This window comes from Miniopterus schreibersii (assembly GCF_964146895.1).
Source record: "Miniopterus schreibersii genome assembly, chromosome: 2".
In the NCBI taxonomy this organism is placed as follows: domain Eukaryota; kingdom Metazoa; phylum Chordata; class Mammalia; order Chiroptera; family Miniopteridae; genus Miniopterus; species Miniopterus schreibersii.
This window is the reverse complement of record NC_138102.1, coordinates 86338365-86361382: the sequence shown is the minus strand read 5'-3', so window position 1 is coordinate 86361382 and position 23018 is coordinate 86338365. Positions and strand designations below refer to the sequence as shown.

The following is a 23018-nucleotide window of genomic DNA, read 5'->3' as shown; positions in this document are numbered from 1 at the left end:
TGTGTACATATGCAAAAAATTACTTCATGGTGCATACATAAGAATGAAAATATTAGTCAATGTACCTTTACAGATTCAACTTTATAAGATAGTGCAAACTTATATTTCAAAGTGTTTGCAGCAATTTATAGTCCCACTAGGAGATTTTAAACCCTTCATAATATATGGATTTTTAGATACACATTTTGTACCAATTGGATGAGTTTTATGTATTTTGTAAAAAATGTAAACAAATACATATTTTGTAGTATGTACCTGATTACAAATGAGGTTCAATTTTTTTTTAACATGTTTTTTGGCCATGTGCATTTTTCTCATCTGCAAATTAAAGATTTTGTCTTTTACCCACTGTTCAATGAAATTGTGTTTTTCTTATTAACTGGTAGTTTTTGTGTAACCAGGATAACAACCTTAGTCAATCAATGTCTGGTGTTAGATATACATCTTTCCATGGGTGGGTGAACTTATCACTTTTATTGAAATTGCAGTAAAATATATATAATACAAAAATTTCCATCTTAACCATTTTTAAATGTTAATTTTATTGACAATACTGTGCAAACAATTTCCAGAACTTTTCACATTGCAAAACTGAAACTCTATCCCCAGTAAACAACTCCACATTTCTTCCTCATCCCAGCCCCTGGCAACTACTATCCTATTTTTCCTTTACATAAATTTGACTATTTTACAAAATTCATATAAGAAGTCATACAATATTTTTGTGACTTGCTTATTTCACTTAGCAAAATATCTTCAAGGGTACAGTCATGTTGCAGCATGTGTCTGAATTTTCTTCCTTTTTAGACTGAATAATACTCAATTGTGTGTGTGTATGTAGATAAATCACATTTTGTTTATCCATTCTTCTATAGATGGACCCTTGGGTTGCTTCCATCCCTTGCCTATTGTGAATAATGCTGCTATGCACACGAGTGTGCAAATACATTTTTGAGATCTTGCTTTCAATTCTTTTAGAGATACAGCCAGAACCGTAACTGCTGATTCATGTGATCATTCCAGTTTTAATTTTTTGAGGACAACCATACTGTTTTACATACTGGATATACCATTTTTACATCCCCACCAATAGTGCACAAGGTTTCCAATTTCTCCACATCCTAACAAACATGTTATTTTCTGGTGTTTCCATAGTAACCAATATAGTGGATGTGAGCTGATATCTTGTGGCTTTAATAGTCTTATCTTTAAATTATTTGTATTTATCTTGTTGAATTGGGGAAGTTCTTCATATTCCCAATATTTACTCTGTAACAGGTACATGGTTTGTAAATATTTCTCCTTTTCTCTAGGCTGCCCTTTTCACTCTGTTGATTTTGTCATTTGATACACAGAACTTTTTAATTTTGATGAAGTCCAATTTATCTGTTTTTGCTTTTGTTGACTGTGCTTTTGGTGTCATACCCAGGAAATCATTACCAAATCCAATGTCATGGAGCTTTTCTCTGTTTTCTGCTAGAGTTTCATACTTTTAATTCCTACATTTAGGTCTTTGAATGTTTTGAAATTAATTTTTGCTTAGGGTGTAAAGTTAAGTGTTCAACTTCATTTTTTTGCATTTGGACATCTAGTTTTTGTAACGTGATTTTTTGACAAGACTATCCTTTCCCCATTGAATGGTCTTGGCACTCATGCCTCAAACAATTTAACTATATATTCAAGTGTTTATTCTGGGTTAGAGATTATATTCCACTGGTCTATATGTTTCTGGGCTAGAGATTTTATCCCATTGGTCTATATGTTTGTATTTATTCCAGTATCACACTGTGTTATGATTATTATAGCTCGGTAATAGGTTTTGATATCAGGAAGCACGAAACCTCCAAATTTGTTCTTTGTCAATATTGTTTTGGCTATTTGGGGCTCTTTGAGATTCTTTTAGTAGAGATTTAGCTATCCTGAAATAAATACCTTTGGGATTTTAGCAGACAAGGATTGTATTAAATCTATAGATTGCTTTGAATATTGACATTTTTTAAACTTCATTTTTATTGTTTACAGTTTTACAGATGTCTCCATTTTCCCCCACCCTTGCCCACCTCCACCCAGCCCTCTCTAACCCCTTGCCTCTGGTCAGCATCACACTGTTGTCTGAGCCTATGGGTTATGCATGTATATTCTTTGGCTAATCCCTTCACCGTCTTTCATCTAGTTTCCCCACCCCCACCTCCCTCTGGCAGCTGTCAGTTTCTTCATGTAACCATGCCTCTGGATATATTTTGTTTATTAGATTCCACATATAAATGAGATTATATGGGATTTGTCTTTCTCTGACTGGCTTATTTCACTTAGTATAACAATCTTGAGGTCCACCCATGCTGTTGCAAAAGATAAGAGATCCTTCTTTTTTACAGCTGAGTAGTATTCCATTGTGTAAATGTACCACTGCTTTTTTATCCACTCATCTACTGATGGGCACTTGGGCTGTTTCCAGATACTGGCTATAGCAAATAGCACTGCTATGAACACAGGAATTTATTTTTTCTTTCAAATTGGTGTTTCAGGATTCGTAGGATATATTTTTAATTTTTTTGAGGAAATTCTATACTGTTTCCCGCAGTGGCTGCATCAGTCTGCATTTAGACTAACAGTGCACATGGGATGCCTTTCTATTTATTTCTGTCTTCTTTCATTTTTCTCACCAACGTTTTGAAGTTTTCAGTGTACAATCCTTTTACTTTCTTTGTTAGGTTTATTCTTAAATAATTTATTATTTTTGATGCTATTATAAATAGACTTGTTTTCTTAATTTCCTTTGTGTATTTTTCAGTGTTAGTGTATAGAAACACAACTCATTTGAGGGGTATTGATTTTGCATTCTGCAACTTTGCTGAATTCATTTAAATAGTTCTAACAGGTATTCTGTAGAATCTTTAGCATTCTATATATAATATCATGTCATATGCAAAGAAATTTTACATTTTCCTTTCCAACTTCAATATCTTTCACTTCTTTTTCTTAAATAATTACTCTCATTAGGACTTCCGGAAAGATGCTGAATGTGAAGTGGCATCCTTATCTTGTTCCTGATCTTAGGGGAAAAGCTTTCAGTTTCTGTGGGTTTTCATATATAGCCTTTATTACACTGAGGTGGTTTCCTTCTGTTCTGTTTAAGTGTTTTTATCGTGAAAGGGTGTTGAATTTCAAATGCTTTTTCTGCATCAATTAATAGAATCATTTTTTCCCCCCTTCATTATCTTACATTCATAAATTTCATATGTTGAACCATCCTCGCACTCCAGGAATAAATCCCTCTGGATCATGAATACAATACTTTTAATATAATGCTGAATTTGGATAGCTAGTATTTTGTTAAGGGTTTTTGCATTAATGTTCATAAAGGACTTGGGTGTGAATTTTCTTTTAGTGTCTTTGTCTAGTTTTGGTGTCAAAGAAATGCTGGCCTAATATAATGAGTTTGGAAGTGTGCACTTCTCTTTAATTTTTCAGAAGAGTTTGAAGAGAACTGGTGTTAATTATTAAACATTTGGGAAAAAGTACCAGTGAAACCATCTAGTCCTAGACTTTTTCTTTTTGGAAGATTTCTAATTGATTCAATCTCTGTATTGTTTTGTGTCTGTTTAGATTTTCTATTTCTTCATGATTCATTAATGGATAAACTGTATATTTCTAGGAATTTATTCATCTATACAATTTGTTGGCATTTAATTTGTCATAGCATTCTCTTCTAATCCTTTTATGTTTGTAACATAGGATGTAATGCCCACTTTTTTGTTTTAAATTTTAGTCATCGAAACTACCTCTCTTCTGTTCTTGGTTAATCTAGCTGTAGTCTTGTCAATTTTGTTAATCTTTTTTTTTTTTTTTTTTTAGTGTATCTTTATTGATTTCAGAAAGAGGAAAGGAGAGGGAGAGAGAGATAGAAACACCAACGATGAGAGAGTCATTGATGGAGCCCACAACCCAGGCATATGCCTTGACCGGGAATCGAACCCCGACTGCCTGGATCCTAGGTCGATGCTCAACCGCTGAGCCACACCCGGCGGGGCCAATTTTGTTAATCTTTACAAAAAGCAACTCTAGGTTTTGTTGATTTTCTTTACTGTTTTTCTGTTCTCTCTTCTGTTTATCTTTGCTCTGATCTTTGTTATTTCCTCTCTTGAGTCAGCTGGGGGTTTATTTTGTTCTTTTTCTAGTTCCGTAAGGTATATAGTCAGGTTATTGATTTCAAATAATTTTTTTCAATGTAAACTTTTATAGCCAAAAATTTCCCTCTTAGCACTGCTTTTGCCACATCTTGTAGTTTTGGTATGTTGTACTTCAGTTTTAATTTGTCTCAAGATCTTTTCTAGTTTCCCTAGAGATTTTTTTCTTTGGCCTAATGGTTATTTCAAGTGTGTTAATTTCCCCATATTTGTGGATTTTCCAATTTTCCTTCTGCTATTGATTTCTAGTCATTCCATTATGAACATAAAAGATACTTTGTATGATTCAAATGATTTAAAATGTAGTAAGACACATTTTGTGTTATAATTTAAAGTCTGTCCTGGAAAATACTCCATGTGCACTTCAGAAAAATACCTATCCTGCTGTTGAGTATTATGTTCTGTATACTTTTGTTAGTTTCAATTGATGTTCAAGTCATCTGTTTCCTATTGACCTCTATCTGGTTGTTTTATCCATTATTGAATCTGGGGAGAATCTCTTCCTCGTATTCTAGACCATCTATCTTCTCTCCCTTCAATTCTGTCAGTCTTCTCTATATATTTAGGAACTCTAATATTTGACACATATAAATGTGTAAATGTTATCTTTCCTTAGTCAATGGATCCTTTTGCCCTTATATATTGTCCTTCTTTGTCTCTTAAAACAGTTTTTTACTTAAAGTCTATTTTGCCTTATATTAGCATAGCCATCCCTCCTCTTTTTTTGGTTACTATTTGCATAAAATATATTATTTTCCCCCACCTTTTCACTTTCACTGTGCTTCAATTTAAAGTGAGTCACTTGTAAACACCATACAGTTGGATACTGTTTTATTATTATTATTTTTTGTAATACACTCAATCTATGCCCTTTGATTGAAGCATTTGATACACTTAACGTTTTCATTAATTACTGACAGGAAAGAAGTAACAACTGGCATTTTGTGAATGGATTTTGTATGCCCTACAGCATTTGTCCCCCATTTCTTCCTTCACTACATTACTTTGTGCTTAGTTGATTTTTTAAAGGTGATATGCTTTAATTCTCTTAGTTTCTTTTGTGTAAATTCTATAGATATATTCTGTATAGTTTTCATGGTGATTACATAAAACATATTAAAGTTTTAACAATCAATTTTAAACTGAACAATTCTAATTGCATGCTAAAACTCTACTCCTTTACACCTCTGCCATTCTCCATATTTTGTTAAAAATTATATGTATCTATAACATGTACCTATTCTCATTGAGTTATAGTTGTTTTTATGCTTTTGTCTTATAAATCTTATAAAAGAACTGAAAGGGGAGTTATGATAATACAGGTTTTTCCACATACATACCTTTAGTGGAGAACTTTATAGTTTTATATGTCTTCAAGTTATTGTCTAGAATCCTTTTGTTACAACTTGAATGATTGTTTTTATCATTTCCTCTAGATTAGGTCCAGTGATAATGAATTCCCTCATTATCTGGAAAATTCTTAATTTTCCTCCATTTTTGAAGGACAGTTGTGGTGATATGATATTCTTAACAGTTTTTTTGTTTTTTTCTTTAAATGTATTATCCCACTACTTTCAAGCATGTAGGCTTTCTGTTGAAAAATCTGCTGACAATCTTATAGAAGTTTGCTTGTATGTAACAAATCATTTTCTTTTACAGCTTTTAGATTTCTTCTTTGTTTTTGACTTTCCACAGTTGGATTATATTTTAGTATGTATCTATTTGAATTTATCCTACTTGGACTTTAATTTCTTGAAATTGTGTTTCTCTTTCTTTACTCAAATTTGAGAAGTTTTCAACCATTATTTCTTCATATATGCTTTCTGCTCTATTCTTTCTTCATCTGGGATTCCCATAATGCCAAATGATGGGCCTAAGTCCTTTAGGCTCTGTTCACTTTTTTTCTTCTTTTTACTTTTTGCTCCTCTAACTTAATCATTTTAAATAAACTGTTTTGAAATTCACTCATTCCTTCTTCTGCCTGATCATGTTAGATCTTAAAACCCTCTAGAGAATTTTCAATTGAGGTACTGTATTTTTCAGCTCCAGAATTTGTTTAGTTTTTATAATTTGTCTCTGTTGATATTCCCCTTTTATTCAAAAGTATTTTTTCTGTTTTTATTTAGCTATCAGCTTGTGTTTTCTTTTTGCTCAGTAAGGATATTTAAGACATATTTTAAAATTTATTTTTCAAATAAGTCTGAGGTCTGCATTTCTTTAGGGCTACTTTCTGGGTTTATTTTGTTCCTGTGAATGAGCAATGTTTACCTATTCTTTGTATGACTTGTATATTTTTATTGATATTTGGGCATTTTTAAAAGTCGTCTGTCACAGGATATATGGCCTTCCTTTGTGTAGGGAAAGGCCTTCACTAACTAGCCTGGCTTAAAGGTTCAGGTACTTCTCAAATATTTTCTGGGGTATGCATTCACTGGGTCTATATATGTCCTTTTATTCCTGTTCTTGTATAGACCACTGTTTTTAAATGTCTTAATTTCCCTAAGGGTCTCAAACTTGCTTCCTCTCAGATGACTTGTACTTTTATTATTTTTTTGTTCCCATAATCTCTTGCCCCCAATTGCACATAGGTCAGACATCCTGCATCTCTAATATGCCATCATGATCACCACTGCTTTCAGAGCCTTTATCCTACTATCCAAACTATGCCACTATTCACATGAGTGCAAAACAGGCAAAACAGAAATCAATCACTTGGGCAGTCATCAGACAAGCCAGAATGTTGCACGAAGTTCCATCTTTTCCTTCCATCACTTGGAAAAAGCTGGGAATTCAGTAATTTCCTCCTGGAAATTATGCCACGTTGTACTGTGGAGGAGATGGCACAAGAACAAACAAAATGCCCTGAACTTTCCGATCATTTTCAGCATTTGCTTGATTGCTGCAATTTCTTAAATGTTTCCTGGAGTTTTAATAAAGCTAACTTTGCTGTGCATATTATTGTTTATTCAGTGTTTCAGTGGGGAAATGAAAGCCTAGAGCTTCCTAGTTCACCATCATACTGATGCAACTCTCCATATTTTAACTTTTTTAGAAAACATGTTTTTTATTGATTTTTTAGAGAGAGAGGAAAGGAGGGGGGGAGAGAGAGAAAAAAACCACACCATGGACTCGAGAGTGACGCATCAATCAGCTGCTTCCTTCACACGCCCCAACTAGGATCAAACCCACTACCTGGGCAACCTTTCAGTGCATGGGACAATGCCCAATCAATTTAGCCACACAGGCCAGGGCTCCATCTTTTAACTTTTTAATGGCATCTTCTGATATACTAAAATCATTTTAATATGGCTAAATTTATTAACCTCTACATTTTATGCTTTCATGTTTAAAGAAATATTTCCTGCTTTTGGCAATACAAACATTTTTTCTCTATTTTTTCTCTGCAACATTTGATGTTTTTCTTTTTCCCATAAGCAGTGATTTTTATATATTTAATAAGAGATCAAATTTCTTTCTTGCTTTTAATTAACAAATGATATCCAACTGATTTAGCTGCATTTATTTCAATGTTCATCTCTTTCTGCAACAATAGCAGCTCTGCATATAATGCGTGTGTTCTGGATATTTATTATAATACAGCGATCTGTCCATTGCTGGGCCATTACCACACTGTTTAAATTATAATAGCTTCTTTACTTTCAAAATTATCTTGGTTATATTCAACCCCTCATTCAACTGTTGAAATTTAAGAGAACGTTCATCAAATTCTGTGAAAATAATTTGAGATTGTTTGAAATCAAATTTTCATTGAAGTTGATGTATTATTATGGGCATAAATCACTTATTTGTGATACTGCCTTCATACTATCAACATGATGTAGTTCACCATTATTTATGTCTTTAATGCTATTAAATTCTTTATAACTCTTTCCAAAGAAGGTATTAAAGACACTTTTGTAAAACAACACAATGAACACCTTGTAACCACTACATAGCTCAAGAAACAGACTTTTGCCAAGTATCTCAAGAGCCCTCCATGTGTCCTGTCCTAATTATAACCTTCTCCATTCTAGTAACAAACTATCATTTTGATCACTGTGCTTTTCTTTAAAGTTTATACCTACCTAATTCAGTTATATCTATAAACAACTTACTTTTACCAATTTTTGGTATGTCTCTTAAAGCTCTTTTAATTTACAGTTTCCCTTTCTATCACTTTTTTTTTTTACATTTAATTAATTTTGAAGAGACCAAGACAGAACTTCCACCAGTGTTAATGTTGATGAGGAAATTCCCATGATATAGTTTAAAATGCTGGGAACACAAGCCTAATCAGATTCAGGTTTATTTTAATTCATTCATTCATTCATTCATTCATTCATTCATTCATTCATTCATTCATTCGTCAGCTAATAAGTCATGACGAGTGATGGTTATTTTCCCCACCTGGTTGTCTAGTTTTCTCTTGCTATGGTGTTAGTGGCAATTTATGATAAAATCAATTCATTCCTGAGGGAATGCTAAATTGTATTAATCTAACTAAAATATCCTTCTGTCATTTATCCCATATATTTATATTTCTTTAAAAAAATTTCCCTCATTAATGACTTGATAATACAAATGATATAATTTTTAAAAAAATGACAGAATACATTTTCCCCTTTATCAGTTTTCAAAATAATGTGTTTGTTCCCTATCATTCTCTAAATTCCACCAAATCACTTTAAAAATCACTCTTACAACTCATAGATTTAAATATATTCATCTGTTAATGCATTTCAGAAATTATATTTACTGAGGCTCAAAATACTCCATCTTTGGCCAATAAGAATGTCTTCAAGTTAACTCTTTAGCCTTTTTGACAATCTTTGATATCTTCCTTAGTTTTTGGTATTACCAGGTGGTGCAGGCGAATCATGAACATTTCTTGTCCCGGCCTTGAAATCACCCATTTCTCTAATTTCTGGTTTATTTCAGTTGCAAATGATATTTCAGGACCATAATCTGCACTTTAGGTGTGCTCACTGCTACTGACTTGGTCACTGTGTCTAGGCAAAACAGTAGACATGGCTAGAGTATATATGTGAGTGTGAGTGTGTGTGTGTGTGTGTGTGTGTGTCTGTGTATGCACAGGCATGCATGTGTGTACATAATAATTTCTCATTTATAATGTCCAATTTAAATTCAGAACTAAATGCTTTCAATGCTTTCACTTCAACTCTTCTATTTTACATCTGGCTCCCCAATTTTTGAGCATATGAGATAAAATAATTAGAACATCAACAACTACTAATTAGATTTATCCAACAATATGCAACAGTTTCAGATAATTACCAGTAATGGCATTAGAAATATAATTACTGTCCCCCTACTTTTTTCAGTTATAAAGCAAACAGCCATTATTTCTATACTGTCTCCCATATAACCATTTAGCTAGTTCTCCAAACAAATCCATATTTGATGGCATCATGAGTCCTTATGTTGACATCTTTCCAGTAAGTTTGGTTGCCTGATACTAGTTCTATAGAAAATTCCTCAGAAGAGGTTCAAAGGAATAATATTCCCTGAATTCTTGATTGTTAACAGTTTATCTGCAGTCTCTGTACATTAAAGTCAGCTTGCTAACATTCATTACTAGAGCATCTTAAGTATCCTACTCTATTTTCTTCTGTTTAGAAAATATGTCTTTCAAAAAGTATAATAACAATATGATTCTCTTTCATTTGTAAGTTAATTTGTATTTTATCTAGATACCTGATATATTTTTTTCTTTTTTGTTTAAAGGCCATTGACTTTATTAGAATATGTCTCAATGTTGGTCATCTGGGTTATTTTTTCAAATATCTAATGTACATTTTAATAGAATTTAAAAAAATCTCCTTTTTATTTTTATTTAAAAATTTCTTTCAATTACAGTTTATATTCACTATTACTGTGTATTGGTTTCAATTGTATAGCATAGTGGTTAGACAATAATACACTTTACAAACTATTCCCCCAATATTTCAAGTACCTACCTGGCACCATATATAGTTATTACAGTATTACTGACTATAATATCTATGCTGTATTATATATCCTCATGACTATTTTGTAACCACCAATCTATACTTCTCAATCCCTTCACTTTTTTCACCCAGTCCCCCAAACCCCTCCCCTCTGACAGCTGTCAGGCTGTTCTCTATATCTATGAGTCTGTTTCTCTTTTGTTTGTTCACTTATATTGTTCTTTAGATTCCACATGTATGTGAAATCATATGCTATTTGTCTTTCTCTGACTGACTTATTTCACTTAGCATAATGCCTTATAGGTCCAGCCGTGGTGTTGCAAGAGATAAGAGTTTGTTCTTTTCTATGGTTGAATAATATTCCATTGAATATATGTACCGCAGTTTTTTTATCCACTTATCTACTGATAAGCACTTGGGTTGCTTCCATAGTGTGAGTGTTGCAAATGACACTGCTATGAAGATAGGTGTACACATTTTCTTTCAAATTAGTGTTTTGGGTTTCTTTGGGTATATTCCTAGAAGTGGAATTGCTGAGTCATAAGGCAGTTCCATGTTTAATTTTTTGAGAAACCTCCATACTGTTTTCCATAGTAATTGCACGAGTCTGCATTCCCACCAACAGTACACGATGGTTCCATTTTCTCCGAATCCTGGACAGCACTTGTTGCTTGTTGTTTTATTCATGATAGCCATTCTCACAGGTGTGAGGTGATATCTCATTGTGGTTTTAATTTGCATTTCTCTGATGACTAGTGACATTGAGCATTTTTTCATATGTCTATGTGCCATCTGCATGCATGTCCTCTTTGAAGTGTCTATTCAGGTCCTTTGCCTATTTTTAATTGGATTGTTTGTGGTTTTGGCATAGAGTTGTATGAGTTCTTTACAGATTTTGGATATTAACCCCTTATCAGAGGTAGCACTGGTGAATATATTCTCCCATTAAGTGGGTTGTCCTGTCATTTTGTTGATGATTTCTTTTGCTGTGCAAAACCTTTTTAGTTTGGTGTAGTCCCATTTGTTTATTTTTTCTTTTGTTTCCTTTGCCTGAAGAGATATATCAGAAAAAAATATCCCTAAGAGAAACACCCAAGATTTTATTGTCCCTGTTTTCTTCTAGTAGAGAAATCTCTCTTTTTTTTTTTCTTCTTTTTTTTTTAACTCTAGGAGTTTCTTTGAATAACAAATCCTATTATTTTTCTATTATTTGTTCCCCTCCACCCCTTTGGAAACTTGTGCATGTTAGATATTCTAAATTTGTCCCTTATCTTTTATAGTTTCTTTAGCCATTATTTTTGAATATTCAAAATTTCTCTTTTTATAATTCTCTTACTCTTTATCTATAAAGTTTTTTTCACTTCTTTCTTTTAACTTAGCCTTCATTCCTAAAATTGTTTTCCCCTTTATTTTTAATTCTTTCCTACGTTCTATCACCTAATTTGTGAGATTCCCTAAATTCTGATTTAAATTGTTCTTTCATATCCTGTATCATTTTCTAATATCCTTTAGCTTATTTTAAAACTTTTCATCTTTTTTTCTGGCATGTTTTCATGGTTTGAGGGGCTTTTTTCCTACTTATTTTCATTTCTCTTATTGTAATATACGGAATTAAGATCCTTTTTGCTGGTTATTGTTTTATGTTCAGTTATTATACCTGAACTTTTAGATAACTCAGATAGCTTTTATTATTTTTCTTCAGGTTCTAGAGATCCCACTTGTTCGTTTTCATGGAGTTTTTAAAAATACGACAGCCTAATTTCTGAGGTATACTAGCTCTGTCTGTCCCGTTTTTTATTTGGGCTTTCTCTTTGAGTTCTAGTCATAGAAGTTTAACCTAAATGTGAGACTTTGTCTTGAAAGAGAACTTTAGTTGATTAATTTCTCATGGGGCCTAGATGGCTCTAACTGTGGAAGCCTTACCATGGAACCCTTGGACTCATCTGCTATTATAGTGTGTAAAAGCTTCCCTGTTTTAGCAGCTGTCCTTTAAATTGGCCCTCCTTAGGTTTTCCAGGGAGTATTGTAGACGAGGCTCCTCAGATACTCTCTTGATCTATACCATTTCTCCTTGCATCTGCTGATACCATGTATATCTTATACCTCTAGATGGATTATCCCTACCCAGTCATATTTTGGAGTTCAATGGGATATACTGTCATTTAGTTTCACTGTAAGCCTCCATTTGGTTTTACTAATGGACTAGTGGTTCTTATGGGAGTAGTAGTTATTATTTTACCATCTATTGCTATGTCTGTTTTTCATGGAAGAATTCAGGGATATTTAAAAACTTTACCCCCATTGCCATCTACCCTGAATGTAGTTTTTTTGTTTTGTTTTGTTTTTCAAATATATCTTTATTGATTTCAGAGAGAGAGAGATAGAAACATCAATGATGAGAGGGTCATTGATCGGCTGCCTCCCGCACGCCCCCCGCTGGGGATCGAGCCTGCAACCCGGGCATGTGCCCCGACCGGGAATCGAACCGCAATCTTATGGATCCTAGGTCGATGCTCATCCACTGAGCCATACCCGGACAGGCGTCATGTACAGTTTTTTGAATTATTGCAATTTCAAAATAACTTCTGAAATTACATTCAAGACATAATTTTTGAATTAAAATGAACACATATATTTTTCTAATTTTGTAGCCATATTGCCACTGTACATCACCCAAGGTAAGACAGAATTCTTGGCTAACCTCATTCCCTTAATAGGAATTAAAGGATTTGTTCTCTTTTGATGGAGGTAGAAATTTCAGGCTATATTTACATACTTTAAAAATATGTAAATAGTCTTGGGAACTATAAATATTCTTGAATATTATATGAGTTTAACAAAATATTTATTAATGTCACTAAAAGTAGTAGACACTTCAGTGACATTTCCTGTACTGCTACCATTCTTTTCTAAGATGCTTCAACTTATATATAGCTTCTTATATATAGCTTGTAAGCCTATGTATTACATAACTCTACCCTTCCCATGCACATCAATCTTAACTAATTATAACACGGGTAGACACCTAACCTGAGGCTAAACCATTCACATTCTCCCTTAATAGGTAACGACTTATAGTCAGATGATGAAAGATACTTACATTGAAAGCACATTTGAAGTTAAGAATGAATGCTATACTAAGCTATGTTCTGATGACTAAGAAAGTGAAGCTAGTCTGGGAGAGAAGTAAAAATATTGAGTTCATACACAGAGAGAAGCAAAAATAGGAGGCTATGAAGTTGCTCTAAGAGTTAAAGGGCCTGGCCGGGCGTGGCTCAGCAGCTGAGCGTCGGCCTAGGATCCAGGCGATCAGAGGGTTTGATTCCCAGTCAGGGCACATGCCTGGGTTGCGGGCTGCAGCCAATCAATAACTCTCATCATTGATGTTTCTATATATCTCTCTCCATCTCCTTTCCTCTTTCTGAAATCAATAAAGATATATTAAAAAAAAAAAAAAAGAGTTACAGAGAGTAGTCTTGGTTACTGACTCACCTCTCCCATTTCCAGGCTGCCTGAAGTCTAACTGTATTTCATTTCCTGTCTTTGGATGCTTATGAAACTTCTGTTGTATTCTCATGATAATTAAGTTACCTTTAATATTCTTATGAGTTCTCAAGCAAACATAAAATGCTCACAGAATATAAATAGTGATTTTCCAGGGCCACTCTATGCCATGGTGAAACAAAACAGAGTGAAGGACACCATTTTAACAAACACACACACACACCCCTAAGCATTTTCTCTTCTAATTAACTTGAGTGGTTACTGTTTCTTTATTACTAATTACAACTCTAGGCCCACTGTAGTTCTTAGGTCCCCTAAATAAAAACTACCAAGATCTAACCCACCTCCTGACAGTCCGCAAACAATCTACAACAGGGCCCATTTACTTAAATACAAACTTTAAAATAAACTCAACTTCTTCTTTAAAAGAAGCTCCACAGTACCTCTGAAGTGCATTCTCCATTGCTGCAGCAAGACAAATATAACAATTTTGGACCAAAGGTTGCTTTATCATCATGGGCTGATGGGTTTGATAGTTTCATACATATTTACTCTAACTTTTTTGTATTAGTTTGCAAACTGAAAACCTAGAATTTTCTTAAAGAAAATTCACTAAGCTCCAAATAACTACTGTTTTCAAAAATTCTTACTTATTGCCAAGAGAAACATATACACATCAAAAGCTATGTAAAAATAGCTACTGTTAATGAGTGTCCTTACAAGATGTTAACTAAATTGATTACTCTAGAATCATTCAGGAATAAATTTAACACAAGTTGACTAATAAAAGTCACAAACTTAAAAACTTAAGGAATATTATCTTTCTTAGTTTGCATTTTAAAGTACATAACAATATAAACTACCAAAGATCAATTATCCTATAAGAAAAAATTTAAATGAATACATGTGTGAGTTAAGAAAAAATGAATATAAAATAAGACATAAAATGCAATTCAAATATATGTTATGATTACTTAAGAGTACTCGCCTTTTCTTTTTGTAAGACATTAAAATATCTTTAGTTACCTAAATCCAGCTTTGTTCCTAACATATACAGATATATGATAAAAGTCAAAAGCAATGAGATTTATTCATCATTAGCACTATTTTTTAAACAGAACTATTCCATAGCTTGGGTAAAGCTATTTTTATAATTAAATCTCCTGAGTTCTTCACAACAGTTTGAGTTTTTCTTCTCAGAGGAGAGGAACAGTGTATCAAATTAGAGGAAAAAGGAAAATGGAACTGAGGGAAAAAGAAAGAATGATCAAGAGTACATGTTTAAGAATGAGAACATGAAAGGACATGTGTTTCCATAGGTTGGGGTGAAGGGCAAGAATGAACCTTGGATGAGTATAGCAGCTAACTCATGGGTGTTCATGACCAACATTGGGAATTCTGATGACAAAACACACAGTTTTACCTCTCTTCTTATTTTCAAAACTTACCTTTACCAAAAATTATTAGCGAAAAAAATAATGTTCTATTCAAGTACAAGAAAAAAACTACTGAAGATTATGTACCATAATATGTTAGGCAGTGTTAGTATAAACAATAAGGTTCTTTCTGTTTACAAGTGAAAAATAATTTTATTACTATTGCATAAATAAAATGGCACAGGACCACACAAAGAAGGCATTAATTTGGCATAAGAAACCAGAAGCATGACTCAAAAGATGAGAATAATTTGGGGGATAGAAAAAAGGAGAAAGATCCAATGAAGAAGGAAGAGCTGTACAAAAACAAGGAAATGTGATAATGTATAACTTGTTTGAATGTTTAAGGAATATTTTCTACAGCAAGAGGATGGAGATGAGTTGAATCTGAAAAAGATGGTTATGACTAAATTGTGAGGGATACCAAACATTGTTCTGTTACATAGCAGAAGTTTCTAGATTTTTGGATTGTATAAACGGGCAGCAATTTGAAGGACCATATTTTAAGGTTCTCAATTTTATATTTTGCTAAGTAATGGTATTTAAAAAACAGAACTCAGAACTTAAGATCTATCATTTAATATAATTTTATTAAGAGAAAGCATTTAAAAAAAAGAATACAAATATTACATTTACATAATCTTAAAAATAGGGTATATACCTTATATATTAAAATTAGGTTGCATCTTTGGATGCAGAAAAGTTACAAAATAAAATTGTATTTTGCCTGATGAACACAAAATGAACTTTCAATGTTTCATTTTTAGCACAGTCACTTTTTTAAAAATTCAAGTTGCATACTCTTAATGCTCTTTTCAATTCAATTCAGAATATCTGAGGTAAACTCAGAGAAGCCCAAGAACAAGTATTTTCCATTACCCAGCCATTTCTCCTATCTTCTCTCTGAAGTGCTGGGAAGAATATAAGAAACAGTCCAGATGTCTGGCCAAGGAAAATTCTGGAAACCCATATATGTGAGGTCCTGACTAACAGACAGAGCAGTTAAAAAGTTACCTGACAGCAGTTCCTTACATTTTAAAGTGTCATTAACTATCATTTAGGAACCAGTAATGTGAGTCTTATAGCTTAAAATAAATCTTTCTTTGCTTTGGCTGCTCAGAAACTTGGGGCTGATTTGGACCCATTACTAGCATTGCTACATTACTAAATGTGTTCCCTGCTTATTTTAGAATGTTCTTGATAATTATAAATTTCTACTATAAATTTGTCAAGTCATTTTAGGAAAAGATACACATAAACATAGAAAAATAAAAGATTTTTAGGGAATAAAGAAACATGTAAGATTTATGTTTTCAATAATGCTTATAAAACTTATTTCTTATTGTAAAAGTAACACATTACAGAGTCACTGCTCTGACTATTCTCTCTGCCTAGAGCACTCTTCTAGTAAGCTGTATGGCTCACCTCCTTTAAATCTTTGCTCAAATGTAACTTTTACTATTGGCCTATTTAAAAATCAATCACCCTTTTTAAAACTGCAATATAACCCTGCCATTTCTGTAATCCCAGTCAGTAGTGTGGTACTTATCCTTTTACATACCATTTACCAACTTTCAACATTCGACATGATTTAAATATTTATGCTTAATGCTTATTTATTGCCTCTCCTTGCTAGATTATAAGATCCAAAAGGCAGGGATATTTGTCTGTTAGTTACTAATATATTCCAAGTACCTACAATAGCACTTAACCTAGAGCAAAAACTCAATATGTTTTATAAAAAATGAACAGCCCACCATGTGTTCTAAAAGCTTTACATTCATTATATAATTGAATCTTCACAAGAGTCCCATGAGGGAGGTGCTATCACTGATTACATTTTATAGAAAGGAACTAAGCTACAAAATGGCCAACTTAGTCTCAAAAGGTCATAGCGTTAAGAAAGTGGTGGAATAAGGATTTAAACTTAGTCCAGTTAGTAAATATTTCTGTCCCCCTAAAGGAAACAGATTGTGCAAAAGCAGTTGAGACAATGATAGAACAGGCAGAAGAAACCTGTAGTAAACAGGAAGTGAAAAGCAAACAAATACATAAGAGCTTCTAACCCCAACAAATGGCACTTAAAGCCATTATTCACTTACAGGATCATCTGAATATTGATTACACTTTTCTGAATTTCATGAATATTTATAAAACAAAACTTTTTAAAATAAGTAAGGCTTCAGATAACATTTTTTCAAAGCTACTCTCCTATTACAAGTGTATAACTTAAATCTTCCCAAGAGTTATTTACCTTCTTTGCCTTCTTACTCCATTTAAGCTGCTATTGAGTAAAAGACAACAGCTTCGATTCCCAGTTAAGTATTTCTTTACATTTTCTCAGTTAAAGATTCTCATATAACAAGTGTTATATGAATCAAATAAAGTCACTTAAAGAAGCCCGGCTCTTTGAAGGACGTTTTAGAGATCCTTGCTTAGTAAATACAGCATCCTAATGAAGGATATACAGCAGCCCTGATAGATTAGGACCATAAGAGCCAGAGTGTCCCATTCCAACACCTTTTCAAAGTTCTCCATTCTGTTATTAGCTGTGCAATAACACTGACTGTGCAAACATGTTATTTTAAAAAAATGAACAAGGAGAAAGCATATATGAATATCTTATTAGCATTCATGGATGCAATGTCTTTATATTCTTTTGGCAATAAATATTCCTTCAGAAGTACAAATTATTCCATGATTAATAGAAACATTATAGGAAACTAAAATAATTAGAATAGAGAGAGAAATCATACCTTCTATCAATAGTTCTTGTCCATGACTGCCAAGAAGTGTACGAGATAGGAATGGGGCAAAGTCTACAAAAATTTCACGAAGAAGAGGAGCAACTTTTTCTAAAGCTCTTTCAAGTTTTGCAGTGATGCTGTTGAAATTAAGACATAAAGACTAGTAAATATAATTCAAAATAAGAAGTGAAATAAACTTTACTTCTAAATTAAAATCTTTGAAAATAATAAAAGTCCAATTCTAACACACTGAATAATAGTAACACTTCATGTAGAAGGGACATGGTATAATTTCACATCAGTCATAAGGCTACTCAAAAGGTGACAGCTAAATTAGAATGATTATATGGTAAAAAGGAATTGGGGTTCTGTAACCTACCAGGGCCACAGACTCCATACATAATTCTAAGAGTTTCAAGAAAAGAAGTTCTTGTATGTCTTCTTTATCTTTCTATCCCTCAAAGAAAACAGTTTTCGAACACTTACTACATGGATCACTGTGCCAATTACAAAGAATTAACTCTTGATCTCAAGAGTTCCCTGAAAATTTCCTCAAAAGCTAAACAAGCCCAGCTAGCACTGCTCTGGGGTTGAGCATCAACCTATGAATCAGGAGGTCACTGTTCAATTCCCAGTCAGGGCACATGCCTGGATTTCGGGCTCAATCCCTGGCAGGGGGAGTGTAGGAGGCAGCCGATCAATGACTCTCTCATCATGAATGTTTCTATCTTGGTATCCCTCTCCCTTCCTTGCTCTGAAATCAATAAAAACATATTTTGAAAAATCTTAATGTTGGGGAAAAAAAAGCTAAACAAATAAGGGAGTAACTGGAATTCAGTGTAATGCAATTGAATTGCTTTGCTAAAGTAGGCATGTTCCATTTCATAAGTCCACTTAGTTTTATTTACCAATCCCTGCATTATTATTTACAGTGGAACCTCACTTCTCAAGTTTAATTCATTCTAGAAGGCTGATCGAGAAGCAATGTGTTCAAAAACCGAATCATTTTTTCCCATTAGAAATAATGTAAATTGAAATAATTCGTTCCAGACCCTCAAATGATTCCCTGTTTTAAACCTTTCTTATAAATAGGGCATATGTAATGTACTGTTTAATATATAAACAAACACTTCTTTTCTTAAATTTATTGAACCATCCCCTTCTAGCCTTAAAGGAATCACTTTCAGCACTCCTTCCAGGGTTGTCTTTCAGGAATTCAGCATGTAGCATCTTCACTTTTTCACTTATCACTTTCCTCCAAAATGCAGTCACTGGCTAACTGCTTTTAGTTTATCCAAATCAACAACAGTTTTTCTACCTCTTCAATTGCCTGCGATCATTGCTTCTTCCACCCTTAGCAACATTAGCACTCTTGATGGTCTCTTTTTGTTCTAAAATTGTGCTAATTGTCCATTTTGCCAGCAAGGAAAGCAAAAAAATACACAAAAATATTCACAGCACAGTTTCCTGAGATATTAACAATGGAGGTTTAGTGGTAAACTGACTCACTCGCACATTCTCTCCTTTGTGGCCTGAGAGATGCTTTTTGCCATGCTGATGTAGCAGCATGAAAGGACTGTCAGGCCAAGAACCAAACTTTGGTCCAACAACCAAGACATCATTTTCCTAAACAACTTAGTCAAGAACCGAATTGTTGGAGATGGGAGACTCTCAAGAACTGAGGTTTAACTGTATATTGTTCACTATTAAATTTTAAGTTATGTAACCTTATATAAGCACTGTTTGAAATTCTTAAAAACACCTTGAGTAGTATATGTAAAAGAAAAATCATGGGTAAAAAGTAATTATGCTCTGGCAAATAAAAAAGTGTTTTGAAGGAAGACTGCTTAGACTGGAATGCTGGTTCTATTATATGCTACCTACATGATCTTGGGACATTAGAGTTCCCATGCCTGAAAAATGAAGATGATCATAGTCATTACTCAGTGAGGATTAAATAAGCTAAAGGATGTCAAGTACATAAGAAAGTACCTGGACACAGTGAGAGAGCTCTTATAACTGATACTTTGATTAAAAAACACCTATATTTACTCTTACAAAATGTGACTCTGATATATTTTAAAAATTCAATTTAATAATATAATATTAGATGACCACTCCCTTTGTCCATACAGAAAACATGTACAGTAAGGAATTAACTAATGCTTCAAAATAATACAATTTTTGCCACAATGCTAAGAAACATTTCTGTTATGCATGAGGAAAACATAATGACAAAAGGTAGTAATGGAGTAATTTGCAACATATTACTAATATTTAAAACTAAAACCACTGCTTTTTTTAAGCAATTCAATGATTAAATAAGGATTAGGAAATAATCTAGGATGCCTTCTTTCCTATTTTGAAAACAGCATGATCTGAATCCTTTGTGTACACAAAGCCTTACCATTAACACTTCTATTTGATTTTTGTCTCCTCTTATCTGAGTGGACAATCTTAGAGAAAGGAGAACTCAGAGAGGAAACTCATATGTAAGTACTTGCACAAACACTTAAAGACAATATTCTGAAGGAACAGCTTTAGGCAGGAAAAAAAGTTTGGGTGGGTCTTCGCAGACTTGCCGAAGCTAAAGTTTTCAGTATTCTTCCCTATTCTGTTATTCCTGAAACAAGCACCTATTTTAAGATGATGATTCGAAGACTTTAGTGTAGATCACAATCACCTGCAAGGCTTGTTTAAACACAGACTCCTAGAACCCCACCCCCAGAGTCCCTGATTCAGCTGGTCTGGGTATACTGTGAGAATTTGCACTTGTAACAATTCTCAGGTGGTCTAATACTGCTAATCTAGAAAACACATTTTGAGAATAACTGTTTTAATGAAAGTATTTACTACTAGTAAGTTGTAATAAAACAGCAAAGGAAAGTCTGCCTAAAGTCATAGAATAATCATGTTATTTCTAACTTTTAGTGAATATAGACATAAGTTCTTTTTTTTTTGTATCTACTACTTCATTCATTCCTTTTAACTCTCCAGGACCATTTCCTATGATTCTTCCGAGCTAAAGTGATCCCCTCTACTGAGGAAATGTAAGTAAGAATGGTAAGCATGAACCTATGAAGGGAGAAAAATCTAGATGGAATGATTCTTGTTTGTTTCTGTAGCTGAATTCTGAGTGAAGCATGAATATTTATTTCTATTTAAGATTAATTAATGAGACTAAAATTACTTTTGAAAAATTCTAGATTTATACAGTTTCACATCATAGTTATCCTATTGGATTATACCATACTATTATACAATTAAATCCAGGAACATATTTTCCCTAGTTTAAAACTTTCCCCCCACATTTTACAGGTTTATGTATGATTTAGAGACTTCACAATTGCAAAAATACTGTTTTTGGTGATTAAGTTAAATATCAAATGGAAACTAATCAAAGCAATTAAGTGCATGTGTATTTAAATAGCATGTATTATTTACCTTGACTTAAGTATATGAATAAAAACAGACATCTCTCAGAGACTGAATCCCTATAATAAGATTTTTCACAACTATTTTTTTATAAAATTTAATAGAATATTAAATGATGTTTATACACATCATCCTGCAACCATAATTTTAATTTTCTAGTAGGGGACAAACAATGTAACATTTTACCCACCAACAGATCAAAGTTTTACCAAATAATACAACCAGATTTCTCTATCAAACAATAACAAAAATCTATGTGTAGAAATCCCATCGTCACCTTTTCACAGTGAAGAAAAAAGATAGGTGTTCTTTTGTTGTTGTTAATATTTATAGATTCCTCACAATGTACTTTAAAGGAAAGTAAACACTGTATGTGATCTTCTTACTTACATAATTTAAATTCTCAAAGAAAATGGTATAAACATAAATCTCAGCTTTATACCAACCTCTATTACCTAGCAAATAACTCCCAATTATTTAAAAAAAGACATTGTGCATGTAGTGTTATTTCAATTCTCATCTGAAACACAATAAAAACTCCTTTTTCCCAATTGCAAGGCACATATTAAAAATGAATCTGTTAACATGTAAAAAAAAGTAAAAATAAGAATTGAACAAGGGAATACATCTTGGTCTTGTTTCCTATACATTTTTAGTATAATTTTTACTTTAAAATAGAAATAACACTTAATTGCCAGAAAAAAACAAGGTTCCATGAAAAATTATTTTATAAGAAAAATTAGCACAGTTTAGGAAAAATAAACTTTTCAGTTTTATTTGAAAGTTTATTTTTATTTATTCAATAAAATATTCATTCAGTTTCAGGCATTTTATGCACAGAGATAATACAAGGGTGCACTAGATGGGAAATTAGCCCTATAAAGTCTTGAGTGAGGTTTATAATCTTAACACTTTAATAAGTTCTTAATATCTGGGAAAGTTCTTGGGCCCTAAATATAGAATTTGTCAACTCTAGAGTGAAATGCATTCTCTCAAGCTATCCACTTCTTTCTCCCACTCTATACTTTTTCATTCCCCTCAGTCACACCAATGATGCTTTTGATATTATTTTGACTTTGGCTATTTTTCTTGATAGTAAGAGTAAATTCTTTTAAGAAAGAGATTACTGATTTCCATGAAGAAAATTACCATTATGACATGAGAAATTTATCAAGTACTCTAACAAATTTACCAACTAAAGATAAACAAAACATTCAAAGAAAATGATAATGTTTTAAATGAAATTCTATAGATCCAATGCCTAGATTAAAACAATATGACTTAAAACATAACAGTTTATTATTATGGTTTGAAAAGCACAATTATGCATTGGTCTTTACCTGTATTAAGAAAATCTCATTTACAGAGATTTATAGATTTTAAGAAATTTGACTAAATAGCTAATTAACCTGTGGGAGAAAAACTGTTATGAAAACCCATAGTTGCAATGATTATCAAATCTTACCAAGTGTAACTGACCTGGAGACATATCCAAGGCCAAGGTGATTATAAATACATGAATCAGCAGAAAAAAGTAAGATTTATGTTTCTTGTTTTCTAAAGTCTGATTTCACAATAATGTTGATTATTTTCAAATATGTTTTATAATTCTAGAAAAAAATAATAGTTCTTCTTTTATTTAGGACATTGCTTACATTGTGAATTGTATTTTAATAAACAGCCTTATGTTTTTACCACTTCATAGTGTTACAATTTTATTTACTTTTGATTTTAATTTTT

The 23018-nt window shown here is 32.7% G+C and overlaps 1 protein-coding gene across 1 annotated transcript in view; it reads right to left on the bottom strand.

The window, feature by feature from the left end:
- NBEA (neurobeachin) overlaps window positions 1–23018 on the bottom strand; it is an 817699-nt gene that overhangs the window by 468205 nt on the left and 326476 nt on the right. The window contains exon 33 of the mRNA XM_081128332.1: window positions 17853–17980. Coding sequence (XP_080984458.1) covers window positions 17853–17980 — 128 coding nt within the window. The remainder of the gene's footprint in view (window positions 1–17852; window positions 17981–23018) is intronic.